This window comes from Ictalurus furcatus, chromosome 2 (genome assembly GCF_023375685.1).
Source record: "Ictalurus furcatus strain D&B chromosome 2, Billie_1.0, whole genome shotgun sequence".
Lineage (NCBI taxonomy): Eukaryota > Metazoa > Chordata > Actinopteri > Siluriformes > Ictaluridae > Ictalurus > Ictalurus furcatus.
This window is the reverse complement of record NC_071256.1, coordinates 16,146,820-16,163,963: the sequence shown is the minus strand read 5'-3', so window position 1 is coordinate 16,163,963 and position 17,144 is coordinate 16,146,820. Positions and strand designations below refer to the sequence as shown.

Sequence of the window (17,144 nt, the reverse complement as noted above, 5' to 3'; positions counted from 1 at the left end):
GAAAGCTATACTGTACATACTATATTAGCAAAATGCTAAACAATGATGTCCAGTCTGTCAAATTTCATTATATTTGCTGATGATTGTTGTGTTTAATTTTATCTTTTACTTCACAGGTTAAAGCTGAGCAAAATATCTGTGTGTCTGTCATTTTTATTATTATTTATATTTATATACCAGCATGACATCTAATAAGTTTTTTTCCCATTATTTTAGAATTCTATATTCACTTTTTTTTTTTTTTTTAATCAAAATGATGTCAGCAGCCACAGTGAGGGTTTGGAAAACTGTTCAGGCAAAAGTGTATCTGAGTAAAACATTACACACTGTACAGCAAATTCTCATTAAATTAAGAAACTTTCACTTAAAAAAAAAAAAAAAACATAAATAAATCATGTTTCTGGAGGAAACCCACCTGAAGCAGCTCCTGTGAACATCAACGAGATCCAAAAGGTGTCCTGCATTTTTTTTCTCGCTAAGTCCAGAGAAGAGAGGTAAAAACATCCAGAAGCCCACAAACCAGCTGAAGGGAAACGAACACTGTGCAGTTCTAGCTGGAGATCTTTATACACACACACACACACGCACAAACACACACACACACACAGAGAGAGAGAGAGAGAGAGAGAGAGAGAGAGAGAGAGATCTGGGAAACAGTGCCGACAGGGTGAAGCTGTGGGTAATGTTTTACATGCTAAATAATACATGATGCAAAAAAAAAAAAAAGCCCACTGGCTGTTTAGGACAACTGACACATTCTTCTCTATTAACTGGGTAAACAATATTCAAATAGACATAATCTATAAGTTGTTGAATTGTACTGTTATATTTTACCTTATATTTGTCTTTTATTTATTTATCCTGGTCAGGGTCTTATAGTTTTATTTAATACACGTATAAAACAAGTGAGCACTGTATATTTTGCAGTCAATTTCTTACAACTGGGTAAGGCTAAATAAGTTGCCAGAGAAGTAGATATTTATTATTATTATTATTATTATTATTATTATTATTATTATATGGAATAAAACATAATGGGGCATGCTGTTATAGGAAAATAATCGACAATGGGGTGATGTGATACAGCGGAGTTACTGTTAACCCCCAAAGTACATTATCCAATAATATCAGTTGCCAATTATTTCTCTTTTTTTAATGTAACAAACGTCATGCTTTTCTTCCATTCATAGTGACATTTAATGTAATGACCACAAGACATTACGTTAGTTCCTGTCATCATTTATGTTGTAGCAGCATACAAAACAGGCAACTAACCTTAACAGGTAAAAATTACACATTGTGGCATCCACATTACATTGCTTTGTTGTCATTTAATATATTATCAAATGCGATCTACAGTGGTCAAGAAAGAGGCGGCAGAACTGGGGCACTTTAGCTGACAGGAGCTCTGTTTCCAGTTAAAAGGGTGCCTCAGGTGCAGCTACAGAAGTCTGTTTTATATGTTTTAGTTGATCATTTCCCCAACTCAGAGACTTTGTTTGTTCAATACATTTCATATTAAGATATGGTGAGCATGAACATTAAACCTCTGTTTTGAGCAATGTTTGATGTATTTAGTTTTGACAGATGAAAACAGACACGATTTGCAATGTTTATTATTCAGAAATAAAGGAGTCTTTTCAGTCATAATTTTACATCATTGACATTTTTGTTCAAAATATTCTGAATATTGAATGGTAAATGGTCTGCACTTATATAGCACTTTTTTTAACCTTAGCGGTTCCAAAGCGCTTTACACTGTGTCTCATTCACCCAATCACACACACACACACACACCCCAATGGTAGCAGAGCTGCCATGCGAGGAGATATATAACATAGTTTGTATATTATGTAAGCCATAGAAAATCACTAATTGGATGTGACAGGTATAGGTCAAAGGTCATCATCATTATAATTAAATATGACAGGTCAAAGGGTCATCATAATCACTTATAATTACGTTAAATCCGGTTCCGGTGTATTCCAGATGTATTCCAGACACACGCACACACAAGTTGTTTCCTTTCCCATAGATTGTGATACGCTCATGAGTTAGGCCTAGGTCAAAAAAGGTCAATGATAATTATTGCTGCATGTTCAATCCTATAGCTTTCACACGCGTATAACCCCGTCCCTCCCTGCTTAGGTTGTTAGTTGTTTTCCTGAGTTAGGCCTAGGTCAAAAAAGGTCAATGATAATTATTGCTGCATGTTCAATCCTATAGCTTTCACACACGTATAACCCCCGTCCCTCCCTGCTTAGGTTGTTAGTTGTTTTCGTGAGTTAGGCCTAGGTCAAAAAAGGTCAATGATAATTATTGATGCATGTTCATTCCTATAGCTTTTCCTATAGCTCCGAAGCAGACACACACACACACACACACACACACACACACACACACACACACACACATACATACATAAGGCTGATGAAAATAAGTAAATGTTTAATAATGAATTTCTGTACACATCCTACCAAAAATATGACGCACACACACACACACACACACACACACACACACACACACAAACACACACACACACACACACACACACACATACATAACCTGTCCAATCAGAACAAAAGAAAATAAAATTGATCCATCCGGTAGGTGACGTTATAAGCACCATAAGTTTATAGAAGATGAAGGCCTCACCCACCCTCTAGGTTTAAAAATACTCTGTACTTCGAAGATCGTGTGTGAGCTTACAACATGTCTGCTGCTTGTCCTGATGCACCGAAAAAAACTCACTCTTTTTTGGGAAGATTACAAAAAAATTTAGAGCATGAAAAGATTCAATATTGGGTAATGTCAAACGGATGTACAGGTCCCGGGTCACATCCACTGGAGCTGCGCTACTGAGAGCGTAACTTTTAACGAGTGTGACTGGAAAAAGTTCAGAAAATGGTGCAAGGATTTTGACTACATTATTAGAATGGACTTCTTTTCCCCGGATGCGTACAGGCGTAAATGGAGCAGTACATCTCTGCAATGCAAATACCGCATCAGAGCAACAAATTTCTGCAAGAACCAGGTTTCGCTGCACTGTTTAAACCGTGGTTCAAATATACTTTGGCAAGAGGTCTGAAATTGTGCGGTATCAAACACACTCCATCCCTGGAAAAAATTCAAGGTATCGCTGAAGCCATCGTGTGTGAATGGCAAGACGAGCCTCACATCAAAACCGTTCTGAACGAGGTCAAGAGAAAACCAAAGACATTTTCAACGAGCAGGTGTATGAAGACGTTGTGGACTACTGGACCTTTCACTCATCTCTGGAACCCGCTGACCCACCGCATTCGTGGGAAACTTCAAAACACGCCACGTCTATTCTGACTGCAAGAAAAGCCTGAAGACAAACAAAACAAAATGCTGAAGACATTTGTAAATAGAGTGTGTCCTTAACACGTTGTTTGTATCAAGTTTTATCTTACATGTATTGCTCAAACATTTGAATGTAAAACTAATCATGTCTCTAAACCAATGTTTGATATAAATTGTTTAGAATGGAAAACGTTACTTTGATTGAATATGTAATACCATGCTCATGTATTTTGAGATAAAATGTTTAATCTACACTTGCGTTTGATCATTCTTGACACTCGAAAATGACTGCGCGATTGATGAAGAATATATATTATACGCCATCAGAACCTGGTTCGTACGGTGGCGTTGAGAGTTTGGAAAGAGCTACTGTTGAGAAAATAGGTAAAAGAGCTAATGATACTGAAATAAAAAACTGGTTAGCAGAGCAGGATGCGTACAGTCTACATAAACCAGTATCAGCAAGCTGATTTCGTCGATATGAGCAACCTGTCAGAGAGCAATGACAACGCGAAATTTATGATCATGTGCATAGATATTTTATCCAAATATGCCTGGGTACTTGTGTTACGAAACAAGACCGGACACAAGGTAACTAAAGCATCTGATTCCATTCTAAAGGAAGGTAGAGTCCCCAAAAAACTTCAAACTGATCAAGGGAAGGAGTTTTTTAACAAAAATTTTTAAACATTAATGAAAAAACATGACATTGTTCACTTTGCTACGGGTACGGGACAAAAAGCATCGGTGTGTAAAAGGTTCAACAGAACGCTAAAGACCAGGATGTGGATATATTTTACTGCTTGTAACACGAGAAAATACATCGACGTAGTCCAGGATCTGATTCAAGCGTACAATCACAATTACCATTCAGCATCAAAATGAAACCCGCCGAGGTCAACGAAGCCAATTACTTCAGAGTATTTAAAACCCTCTACGGACTGTTCTCACCTAAATTAAAGAAACTAAAATTCAAGTTTAAAGTCGGTAATATCGTTAGAATTTCCCGTTTAAAAAGACAGTTTGAAAAAGGATACGAGCAAAACTTTACGGATGAGGGAGGGTTTTTTTCAATCGATCAGACATTTGTTGTCGATACTTTAAAGTTTTTTTTCTTCTTCTTAGGAACATACACAACCGGATTCTCCCCCGGAAACACCCCTGACTGGAGACGAAGTTCTTCTGGCGTTTGTGCTTTCAGGTCAACAAATAAATACCCATAAGGTCTAGAGACGGCGTCGAGAAAGCATTCTAAAAAATACTTGCTGTTACCCGGATACATTTGACGAGCCAGTATGCTGATCTGTAATTTGTCTCTAGGGTTTTTAAAAAGAACCATGTAGTTGGTGTTCAGGTTGATTGTTCTGCTAGTCTTGCCTTGAAAAAACAAGTTTTGAACAAGGAGATGACGCTCAGATTTCTGTGGTGGGTGTATTTTGTAAAAGCCTTTTCTACTTCATCGTTTTTACTGGCGGATTCCATCAAGTCATCGATTACCAACAAGTTTTTTTTTATTGGGCAGAAATAGTTCGTCATCACACAAAGAATCAGGGATTCCTTGAAGAAATTTTATATTTATTCTGGTCATCAATTCATCGTACAGAGGTTGCCAACACGTATAACACCAGACAATGTTTTCTGGTACTACCGACATTACGTCTTTACAGTTTTCCAACAACATTTTGATAAAATAAGATTTTCCGCTATTACTCGGTCCACATACTATACATGAAAAGGGAAGTTGCATCCTAACATCAAAAGCTGTCACATTCATATTTTCCATTACAAAACACATCAACAGAAACTATATACACAGATATACACGAATAGTCTTAATAGCCGTAAGGGAGAGTTGTAAAATCGGGTAATAGAACACGCTTATCGTACACAACCCTGAACCTTTTCATCTGTGTTTTGTTTCTCAAATGAAACCCCTTTTTATCTCTCACGATTTGGTTATGCGTGGTTATGAGTTGACCGGTTTGATCCGGATTTTTCAATCGCTCGTAAACCAGTTCTGTCAGTGATTTCAAATTGACAATTTCAAAATTGATACAATTTAAAGTAATGCCTTTAGCTTTCATGGTTGTTTTTCCTTTTACTGTTTTGTAACCGTAGGTTTTAGGACCTGCACTTACGAATTCTACGATTTGATCGCCATCATCTAGTTCGCTGGTAAGACCACCCAAGTAATCGCTTAAGGGTGGCATCCAGTCACCTTCCTTACTTTTAAAAATGATGCTGTCCGTGTCTGTGTACAAACAACGCTGATCCAATCGATCCATCAAATTGTACAGCTCAAGTCTAGCGTATGCGGTAGTGAAAATTACGATGAATACATGAGCGTTCAGCGGTTTAATCAGTCTCTCGTCTGTGTAACGCCACTGCACCATCGCCACCTTCTCATTCAAAAAAGAGAACTGACTCACATTATAAATATCGGAGAACATGAACTGTAAAAACTCGGTAGGATCGCGAATTAAGGTCGTGTTTGATCTGTCAGGTCTTTGACACATCTTACCCCACAACAAGTTTAGTGCGAGTTTAGCCACGGATCTTTTGGCAGGATTAACGGTGATAAATTTCGGATCCAACGTGATCCCTTCGTTCTCCTTATATTTGCGAATGTACTCATGTTTAGAGGATTCATCAATGACCCAGGACGAATAACCTGAACTTTCCTGTTTGGTCTTGAGGAACATTTTAATATATCTCGTAAAAAGCTCATCAGACCTTTTAGGAAAGTGCCACACTTCAAACACTTTTAGAATTTTGTAACCTTTTTCGATAGCTTTCTCAATTTCGATAGATGCCCATGTTCCGGTAAGAGCTCTCTCCTGATCCATATGATTGCACTGTTTTAGCTGATGTTCGCCGCACGTTCTACAAAGAGGAAAGAGGAGTTTGCTTTTTACACGAAACGGTAGAACAGGTGCCCACAGACTCCCAGGCGGTAATACTTTTGCTCTGACAATACCAAAGTAATATTTCAGAGGTTGAAAGTCACGATAAATGATGATAGGGTGATCGATCAGATATGTCTTTGTCTTATTCACAAATGGGTAAAGAGAGGTAAAATCGAAATAATCGATTCTCTCACCGGGTTGAGCTACATAATGCAAATGTAATGCGTTTGTTCGACCGCCAAAAAGAGCATCTCGCGGGTTTAAACGATCAGGAAAGTCAGTCTTTTAGAAAGTTTAGCACGCGGTTGTCGTTTTTTTTTTTCATTTCATTCCACTCGTGTTCCCACATCAGAGTGACATGCAAATTGAGAGTGTCTTGCAAATTCTTAATTCTCTCCATCGATTTTTGACGGATATCTCCGAAGGTAGCATTGGATTTGGTAAGAGGATGCAGGGTCATTGAGGGAAAACACTTTTCACAACCGTGATAAAAACATCCAAGAAACTCAAAAACCTTACATTTCCCCCCATCCTCACAGTAACCATCTACGTAATAGTTACCAAACCTGACTTCACCTTCGTTCAAAGCGTGGCGAATGGGTAGGTTTTGCGTTTTAGAAACGTATTCGAGCCATTGTATGGAAGGTGATGAGTAAGATTTCTGAGTGGTGATGTAATTATCAAGCGGAGGAATAGCTAAAGTGTCTTTACGTAGGCACTTGGTTCTAAAGATTTTCATGCACACAGAAGCGATCGTTATGCATTTAAAAGGATTGACCTTTGTACTTTCCAGAATTTCTTCTCTGAAAGCTATACACCCCTTTCTCAAAATCTCTACATCGTTCACACAGTATTCTGCCATCTCTTTCTTGAAATCAAAGACTTTGTCAGAAACCGTTCTGTACCACTTAAAGAAATCTTCTCTATCCTTAGGCATCATGCCATCTACACCGTAAAACTTAGGGTCAGGATACGGTCCTACGTAATCCTGATGTTCTACGGTGTTCCAGAAATGGGGAAAATAACCTTTCTTGCTTTCCGAAAAACCCATGGCTTTCGGGATGCTGCTCAACTTCATGGGAAAGAACGATAGACTATCAATGTAGGACTGGCGAAACGCGGTATCGATGAAGCACAAAATTTTACCACCTTGCGCTATGATTTCGGGTGTGATTCCTTCTTTCACTAAATGGTTTAACAAAAGGTATGAATCGAACCCTCTAGCGTTATGCGCGATAAACGTGTAACCGTGGTATGTATTACACCGAAACTTTTTAAAGAAGGCACTGACGCAATCATCCCCTTCAGCTACCCACTCCTCTCCCTTAAAATCAATACAGCATATGAAATTGGCTACATGAGTTCCTGTTTCCTGCATAGTCTCGAAATCGTAAAATACATAATCCGTATTTTCGCGTTCTTATCTCGCCCGCTGTATAAAACATCTATGCTCGATATCCTCGAGTTTTTGACCACAGAGCATGCATTTCGGATGTGTGCACTCATGTTTCTCACGATTAGAAGGTTTATCCCTTATCACACGTTTACATTTACTGCAGTAGAACCCCGTTTCACACATAGAATATTCTCCTTTGCTCGACTGAATCTTCGCTTTATGTCTCTTGAAACAGTATTGGGATCTACACAATCTCTGACACTCTGGGCATTTAGTTACATTCTTTGGGTGTTTGTAACATTCGGGGTCGTGACAAACGTTGCAGCTATATTCGCATTTATGTTTCCAAAAAACGTCAAACCCTGAGTGACAGAAATGACATACATGACTCGTTCCTAAAAGTCTGGAGATACGTTTTACTCCATAATAGTGGTTGTCATGCAAAAACAAGTAAATCGTTTTTTCGTGGGGAGTCTTGCTAGTTTGAAAGAAAGAGTAACCGGCTTTGCTGACAGAACAATGTAAGATTACGATTTTACAATTCAAATGACTCTCAAATCTCGATACGTCAGCGAAGCTGACTGCGGTGTTTACGGATAATCCCACATCGTGTTGTAATTGTCTAGCGATTTGTTCGGTTTCAAAATCGTTTTTTTCACGATTCAAAAGTTGGGTGACACACAAGGCAAAACACATATTGTCTCTGTTGTGAAAAACGTATAGATGCTTCATTTTCTTCTGCATGGTTTCTGAATTGAATATATGGCCTATTTTCCTTCTAATTCCACCGCCCCGAGGTGGACGGACGATCTGGAGAACTATTTCAAGGGTATCATCCATAAAAATTTTGCGTTTACACTGAATTACATTTTCGAGCATGGTCAGAAAAGAATGTAAATCGATGACACCGATGTCTAATTGAACGCTTGATGAAACATTGACCGTATCACTTCTGATTTCAATGGTGACGGCATCCTCAGCGGAAATTAAACTATTAGCAATTTCAATCACACTGTTTAAAATCTCTAAAACATAATTATAAAAATCTGCAAAGCTGTCAACATTAGCAATTGAAGAAAAATTCACTCTTCGCCTAATCTCAGTGTTGTTGAACCTTTCACAATTAATTATCCTAATATTAGGATCTAACCCACCCCCATCTTGCTCAACTCGGATATCGGGCGATTACATGTTTTCCATTTGAGAATTTTGGATATCGGGCGATTGCATGTTTTCCATTTGAGAATTTTGGATATCAGGCGATTGCATGTTTTCCATTTGTGAATTTTGGATATCGGGCGATTGCATGTTTTCCGTTTGAGAATTTTGGATATCGGGCGAATGCATGTTTTCCGTTTGTGAATTTTGGATATCGGGTGAATGCATGTTTTCCGTTTATGAATTTTGGATATCGGGCGATTGCATGTTTTCCAAAGGATGGTTGTACTCATTATCGTTTTCCGAATTTTGTGTTATATTGACAGGGTTTTCGATTAAGTTAACCAGACTGTCATTTATCCTCATAAGACTTTGATTAAGTTTGTATATCATATCATGAGAAGATGACGGTCTAGGCTCCTGAGCGTTTTCCGGAGTTGAGACGATATTCTGTTCGGGAGATAATGACATTTTTTCATTGAGTTGATTCACCGCTTCTATTAAACATGAACTTATCTGCATAGATTGTCTTTGTTCTTTAGGTTATTTTGTAAGTCTAAAAGACATTGATTTAATTCGAAAAATATGTCGTGCGATGCCACTGGCGTGCTTGATACAGTTTGACTGGAATTTCGGCTGGGGTTTTCATTTTGAGTATTACTCTGTTCTGACGATCTTAAATTTTCATTCAACTGATTGACTGCATCGATTAGATCAGGGTTTAATTGTACTGAATGACTGTGTTCATTTAGGTTATTATGTAACTCTAACAAACATTGATTTAATTCAGAAAATATATCGTATGGCGTTACCGTTGTGTTTGTTACGTTGTAATTTGGACTCTGATTAGGTCTCTCACTAACAACCTGGTGTGACGGAATTAAACTTTCATTCAGCCAGTTGATCGCTTCAGTTAAATATGGGTTCAGGGTTGTGTACGGATCACGATGTAACAGACCATTTGAAAACTCTGGTTTCCATCACAACAGAAATCATGCGGTGATGGATTATTTTCGGTTCTCATTTTTTTTGTCACTGTATCCGAACTGCATTTCGGTCGTTTCTGCGCCATATCTATCATACAATTTTCTGATCAAATTTATGCTCACTGTGAGACAACTATTCAAATTTTCAAGTGTGTTGTACAGTAAAGGGACAAAATCCGTACCTCGACCAGATTCAAATGTAATATCAAGCTGCCCAAAGTTTTCCAATAAAGCAGTCTTTGCTTGGAAGAATTCACGCCACGCTGTACAGATCTCCTGCAATTCGAGATCGGGTTGAATGTCGGCTTCCGAGTTGATTTCCTCTCGATCTTCTACTGCATCAAAATTTTCGACATCACTCATATCTATAAGTCACAGAACAAGTGAAAGAGTTTTTATTTTTGTTTTTATTTTTAGCTGGGTAAATAGAAGGTAAAATATACGTCATCTCACCTGAAATATCTCCGCTGTCAGCACTGATAGTCACAACGCCCTCATCTTCTGAATATGACACAAACAAAAAGTTATAATTATGTATGAAAGACTTTACAGCATGAAACATTCATGATTTTATGTTATGACTTACATGTAGAGCTCAGATTCAAAAGGCTTCGATCAGATGTCTCGGAAATTTCATCATCAGAAATTATGACGACACTGTTATCTACAAACAGTAAAGCAAATAAAACATACTTTTAGTACCTTAACAGTTCCCTTTCTAGCTCGCTACACAGATCTAAGAGACAAAATTTTATTACCTAGTAGACTTGCATTCGTTTGATACGTTATCCTATACACTAGAATCAGACGAGCTTAGTTCGGTCTTGCTCTGTAATATAAGTGTATTGAACATTAAATTTAGATATAGTATCGTACCTGTTTACATAATGACCAGATAAGGATTATGATTGTTGTATTCAGAAAGAATAGTTTTAAATTTATATCAATATCAATATCAAATGGATAATTACATAAACATTGTATTTCAATTTATAATTAACTATTTCAATTGTTTAAAATACATCTTCTTACCTGCTGAGAAATCCATGGTGTTTGGAAGTTTTGAAGGATAGAGTCTGGAAATTCTTTCGATCCCTTCGAACTATTCGACTCTTTCCTGATTTTTCCAACTAACGAAGTGTTCGCTTTTATAGACAGGTTCGTATATGTGTGTGTGTGTGTGTGTGTGTGTGTGTGTGTATGTGTGTTTCAATAATTATCATAGAAATTTTTGACCTAGGCCTGACTCAGGGAAAACAACCAACAACCTGATGTGTGTGTGTGTGTGGGGGGGGGGGGGGGGGGTGGGATAGTGGGTTGGGTTGGTATTCATGGGAAAGCTATATGGTAAAGAACATGCAGCAATAATTATGATCTCTTTGTTATCGGGTGTGTCGTCACCGGTAAATACCGAAACACAGTGCAGCGAAACCTGGTTCTTGCAGAAATTTGTTGCTCTGATACGGTATTTGCATTGCAGAGATGTACTGCTCCATTTACGCCTGTACGCATCCGGGGAAAAGAAGTCCATTCTAATAATGTAGTCAAAATCCTTGCACCATTTTCTGAACTTTTTCCAGTCACACTCGTTAAAAGTTACGCTCTCAGTAGCGCAGCTCCAGTGGATGTGACCCGGGACCTGTACATCCGTTTGACATTACCCAATATTGAATCTTTTCATGCTCTAAATTTTTTTGTAATCTTCCCAAAAAAAAGTGAGTTTTTTTCGGTGCATCAGGACAAGCAGCAGACATGTTGTAAGCTCACACACGATCTTCGAAGTACAGAGTATTTTTAAACCTAGAGGGTGGGTGAGGCCTTCATCTTCTATAAACTTATGGTGCTTATAACGTCACCTACCGGATGGATCAATTTTATTTTCTTTTGTTCTGATTGGACAGGTTATGTATGTGTGTGTGTGTGTGTGTGTGTGTGTGTGTGTATGTGTGTGTGCGTCATATTTTTGGTAGGATGTGTACAGAAATTCATTATTAAACATTTACTTATTTTCATCAGCCTTATGTATGTATGTGTATGTGTGTGTGTGTGTGTGTGTGTGTGTGTGTGATATTTTTGGTTGGATGTGTGCGTGTGTGTATGTGAGAGTGTATGTGTGTGTGTGTGTTGTGTGTGTCATATTTTTGGTTGGATGTGTATGGAAATTCATTATTAATCATTTACTTATTTTTCATCATCATTATGTATGTGTGAGCGTTTGTGTGTGTGTGTGTGTATGTGTGTGTGTGTGGTGTGTGTGTATGTGTGTGTGTCTGTGTCTGTGTCTGTTTGTGTGTGTGTGTCTGCAGAACTGCTTCGGAGCTATAGGAAAAGCTATAGGAATGAACATGTATCAATAATTATCATTGACCTTTTTTGACCTAGGCCTAACTCAGGAAAACAACTAACAACCTAAGCAGGGAGGGACGGGGTTATATGCGTGTCAAAGCTATAGCTATGAACATGCAGCAATAATTATCATTGACCTTTTTGACCTAGGCCTAACTCATGAGCGTATCACTATCTATGGGAAAGGAAACAACTTGTGTGTGCGTGTGTCTGGAATACATCTGGAATACACCGGAACCGGATTTAACGTAATTATAAGTGATTATGATGACCCTTTGACCTGTCATTATATTTAATTATAATGATGATGACCTTTGACCTATACCTGTCACATCCAATTAGTGATTTTCTATGGCTCACATAATATACAAACTATATTATATATGAGGAGCTAACTTGCCATCGGGAGCATCTTGCCCAAGGACACTTCGGCATGTGGAGTCATGTGTGCCGGGAATCAAACCACCAACCCTATGATTAGCAGACAACCCGCTCTACCACCTGAGCCTCAGCCGCCCAATATCATGAATTGAGTGTATCGTTACATCCCTAGTTGTTGTCTGAAAATATTTCATATTAGCTGAAGCCAATTCTACAGTCTGCTGCACTACACTATGCTGGTAAATACACATACATACATACATACATTCTTCTTCTTTCCCACCAAAAAAGTATTCTCAGGGCCACCCTCTGCATGTCCTACAGGATTGTGGAGATGTGTGAGGATCTATGTGCAGGGAGTTTAATAACAAACACAATATTACAAAATTCAAAATCAGAAGCCAAGACAGTCCACAGATCTAACAGAAAGTACCTAAAAATAAAAAGCCATGGACAAATCCAAAGAGTAGTTAAAATAATCAATCAAATCAAAGATATGGGTAGGCAAACACAGACCAACATTTCAGAATTTAGATAATAAGAAAGGCTTAGAAAATGGATATTGTGTGAGTCGGCATTATACAGTGCATCTGGAAAGTATTCACAGCGCTTCACTTTTTCCACATTTTGTTATGTTACAGCCTTATTCCAAAATGGATTAAATTCAATATTTTCCTCAAAATTCTACAAACAATACCCCATAATGACAACATGAAAGAAGTTTGTTTGAAATCGTTGCAAATTTATTAAAAATAAAAAACAAAAAAAGCACATTTACATAAGTATTCACAGCCTTTGCTCAGTACTTTGTTGAAGCACCTTTGGCACCAATTACAGCCTCAAGTCTTTTTGAGAATGATGCTACAAGCTTGGCACAACTATTTTTGGGCAGTTTCTCTCATTCCTCTTTGCAGGACCTCTCAAGCTCCATCAGGTTGGATGGGAAGCGTTGGTGCACAGCCATTTTCAGATCTCTCCAGAGATGTTCAATCAAGTTCAAGTCTGGGCTCTGGCTGGGCCACTCAAGGACATTCACAGAGTTGTCCTGTAGCCACTCCTTTGTTATCTTGGCTGTGTGCTTAGGGTCATTAACCTGTTGGAAGATGAACTTTCACCCCAGTCTGAGGTCCAGAGCGCTCTGGAGCAGGTTTTCATCAAGGATGTCTCTGTACATTGCTGCATTCATCTTTCCCTCGATCCTGACTAGTCTCCCAGTTCCTGCCGCTGAAAAACATCCCCACAGCATGATGCTGCCACCACCATGCTTCACTGTAGGGATGGTATTGGCCAAGTGATGACTGTTGCCTGGTTTCCTCCAGACATGACGCTTGCCATTCAGGCCAAAGAGTTCAATCTTTGTTCAATCTTTGGTCTGAGAGTCCTTCAGGTGCCTTTTGGCAAACTCCAGATGGGCTGTCATGTGCCTTTTACTGAGGAGTGGTTTCCATCTGGCCACTCTACCATACAGGCCTGATTGGTGGAGTGCTGCAGAGATGGTTGTTCTTCTAGAAGTTTCACGTTGTCATTGTGAGGTATTGTTTGTAGAATTTTGAGGAAAATAATGAATTGAATCCATTTTGGAATAAGGCTGTAACATAACAAAATGTGGGAAAAGTGAAGCACTGTGAATACTTTCCGGATGCACTGTATACAGATGAGTAACACCTTGTTTATATACATAAATTGATAAATGGATTATTGCACACACGGTGGCTTATTGGTTAGCACGTTTGCCTCACACCTCCATGGTTGGGGGTTCGAGCCCCACCGTGGCCCTGTGTGTGCGGAGTTTGCAGGTTTCCGCCAGGTACTCCGGTTTCCTCCCCCAGTCCAAAGACATGCATAGTAGGCTGATTGGCATGTCCAAAGTGTCCGTAGTGTATGAATGGTTGTGTGAATGTGTATGTGGTTGTGCCCTGTGATGGATTGGCACCCTGTCCAGGGTGTACCCCGCCTTGTGCCCAATGCTCCCTGGGATAGGCTCCAGATTTCCTCGTGACCCTGAAAAGGATAAGCGGTATAGAAGATGGATGGATGGATTATTGCAAAGTGAACAATAGAGGGGTGAGCAACAAATAATAATAATGTGTAGGTTGATGATGCAAAACAGCTAGCAGTGCTACATTATGTTGTTATTGCATTAACGAGTCTGACTGCTGTAGGGATGATGGACCTGGGGTAGCGCTCTTTCTTGCAATTATTAATTATCATATTTTAAAGTACTGTGCAAAATTCCTTTGCACATGACAAGAAATGTTGTTGAGAAAATATGCCTTCACAAAATAAAGAAATTAAATCTTTCTACATTAAAAAAATACTATAAAGTGCAGTAATAAACAGTAATAAATGAAATAAAGTCAATATTTAGTTTGACGACCCTTTGCTTTAAAAATAGTAGTCTCAAGTACACTTTCTGCAGTTTATAAGGAAATGAGCTGGTAAGCTGAGCATCTTGTAGAACCAGTCACAGTTCTGGAGACTTTGCGTGTTGTGCTTGCTTCTAATTTTTGCAGCAAAACCCAACAGCCTTCATTGGGTTTTTTGTCTGAAAAGTGGTCTCTTATGTAATATAGCTTGTTCTTTACTGCCATACAAACATTTTTCTGTAACGTTTAATTTTGTGCTGGAAAACTAATGTTTGGAAATATAAAATGTTTTTGTAGTGACTCGATAATGTAGAAGTCATCAACTTCTACATGACCTTGAAGACTCAGGTTTACTATTTTATAAGTACAGTATATAATGGACTCTCACCATAAATGGATTAAAAAACAACAGAAACAACAAAAACACATAGCATTGTTGATATGGTGACGTTTTGTGTGAGGACTAGGGATGTAGGGATATGAATATATTATTTGGAATGAACTGATAATGTGTTCTGAACAGATACTAATACAAATAGGAGGTTTGTTGTTTTAGGAATCTTGCAGGAATCATATCTGGTTGCCACTGTGTATTGGGACTGGGATGTTTATTAGAGTGCTGGAATTTGTACCTCCGGGGGCTTTTGTTCCCACCACTGTATTTGTTGAGCTCTACTGCCTCCTTTAGTTGTTTCAAATATTGTACCTGTATAAATTGTATTATTCCTCACATTATAGTTCACAGGTTAAACATTTATTCAAGTTGTTTATTAAATATTCAATATTATGTAGAGATGAATAATGTTTCAAAATCAACAGTCTTTGAAGATTGGATGTTTTATGTTAAAAATGTATACTGTGTGTTTAAAAATGACAAGCAATTACAACTTCGTTCCACTGGAAGAAAGTAAAAGTGTGACTGAGATGGTTTATTAGTTGCACTGAGAGGATGTCTCTAACATGTCTCAAAGTTTTTGTAAGGAGAATCCACTATTCTGTGTCACTGTGTATCTTGCGCAGTAATACACAGCTGTGTCTTCAGTTTGCAGATTCTGTCCTCCAATTGTTATTGTGTTAGTAGCAGTGTCTCTGGAGATGCTGAACTTATTTTTCAGTTTGTCACTGTAAGCTGTACTACCACCACTACTGATGTATCCAATCCACTCTAGAGCTTTTCCTGCAGGTTGTCGGATCCAAGCTGTATAATAGCTGGTAACTGAATATGAAACCTTGCAGTTGATGGAGAGACTCTGGCCTGGCTGGACTGTCATGGAAGCAGGCTGAGTCAGTTCCTCACCACGCACATCTGTGGAGGAAAACACATGGTGATATCTCACACAGTATATGCTGCACATTTATTGTTATTGTAGTAAATGAATGAATTTGATAAAGCACTCACAGGAAGTAGCTGCCAGCAGGAGCAGTAGAGATGTAGAGAACATGGTGTGTGTTGTTTGTACTGGGGTCTTCTCTGTTCTCCAAAGTTTAACAGAGTCCATCACATCATATAAATAGTGATATCCAGCCCTGACACTTGTATTTGAATATGTGGTGATGATGGGAGGAGAATGTATTTCAAATGTGTTTAAATCACATGGAAGAGATTCATCTTTTGAATGTGGATTTTTATTGTAATATATGCCTCTTTATCGAATTCTATAATTTTCTATAAAATATTGAAGTGTCAGTGTAATAAGCACATGGATTAAATATTACATTTATCATGATAATTATTATCTGTGCTTGAGGACATTGGGATCATTATAATTGAAAAATTCTGCCTCTCAAAATGCTCTCACACTTTCTCACACATGATCACACAAATTCTAATTTGTTGAGGTGATTGTTGTTAGGTAAAGATACTACAGTATAACAAGTTCTTGTAAGTGATGTGATTATAACAGTGTGTATAATGTGCAGCAATGTTAGAGATGTAGCATTATTATGTTAGAAATATGGTTTAAAAAAATAACTTTAAATACTTTGTTGTCATTTGTGTGATTATATGTTTTTTGGTTAGACTTGGAAGGTAAGTGTTGCGCTTGTGGACTAGTAGGACTTTGTATGAGGTGTTTTTGTACAGGTTTATTGATCTGTCTCACTGTGGTTCACGGGCGCAGTAATACACAGCTGTGTCTTCAGTCTGCATGTTCTTCCCTGTTACTGTTACTGTGCTGCTGGATGTGTCTCTGGAAACCTGAAACCTGCTTTTCAGTTTCTCACTGTAGTAAGTGTTACCATCACCACATATCTCTCCGACCCACTCCAGAGCTTTTCC

General features: G+C 38.3%; 1 protein-coding gene and 1 gene segment (V, D, J or C); both read right to left on the bottom strand.

Moving 5' to 3' along the window:
• LOC128623409 (uncharacterized) overlaps positions 1-17,144 on the bottom strand; it is an 89,389-nt gene that overhangs the window by 17,795 nt on the left and 54,450 nt on the right.
• LOC128623424 (Ig heavy chain V region 914-like) lies at positions 15,792-16,547 on the bottom strand. The segment is given in 2 exon segments: positions 15,792-16,172; positions 16,266-16,547. Coding segments are annotated over 2 exon segments (441 nt in total).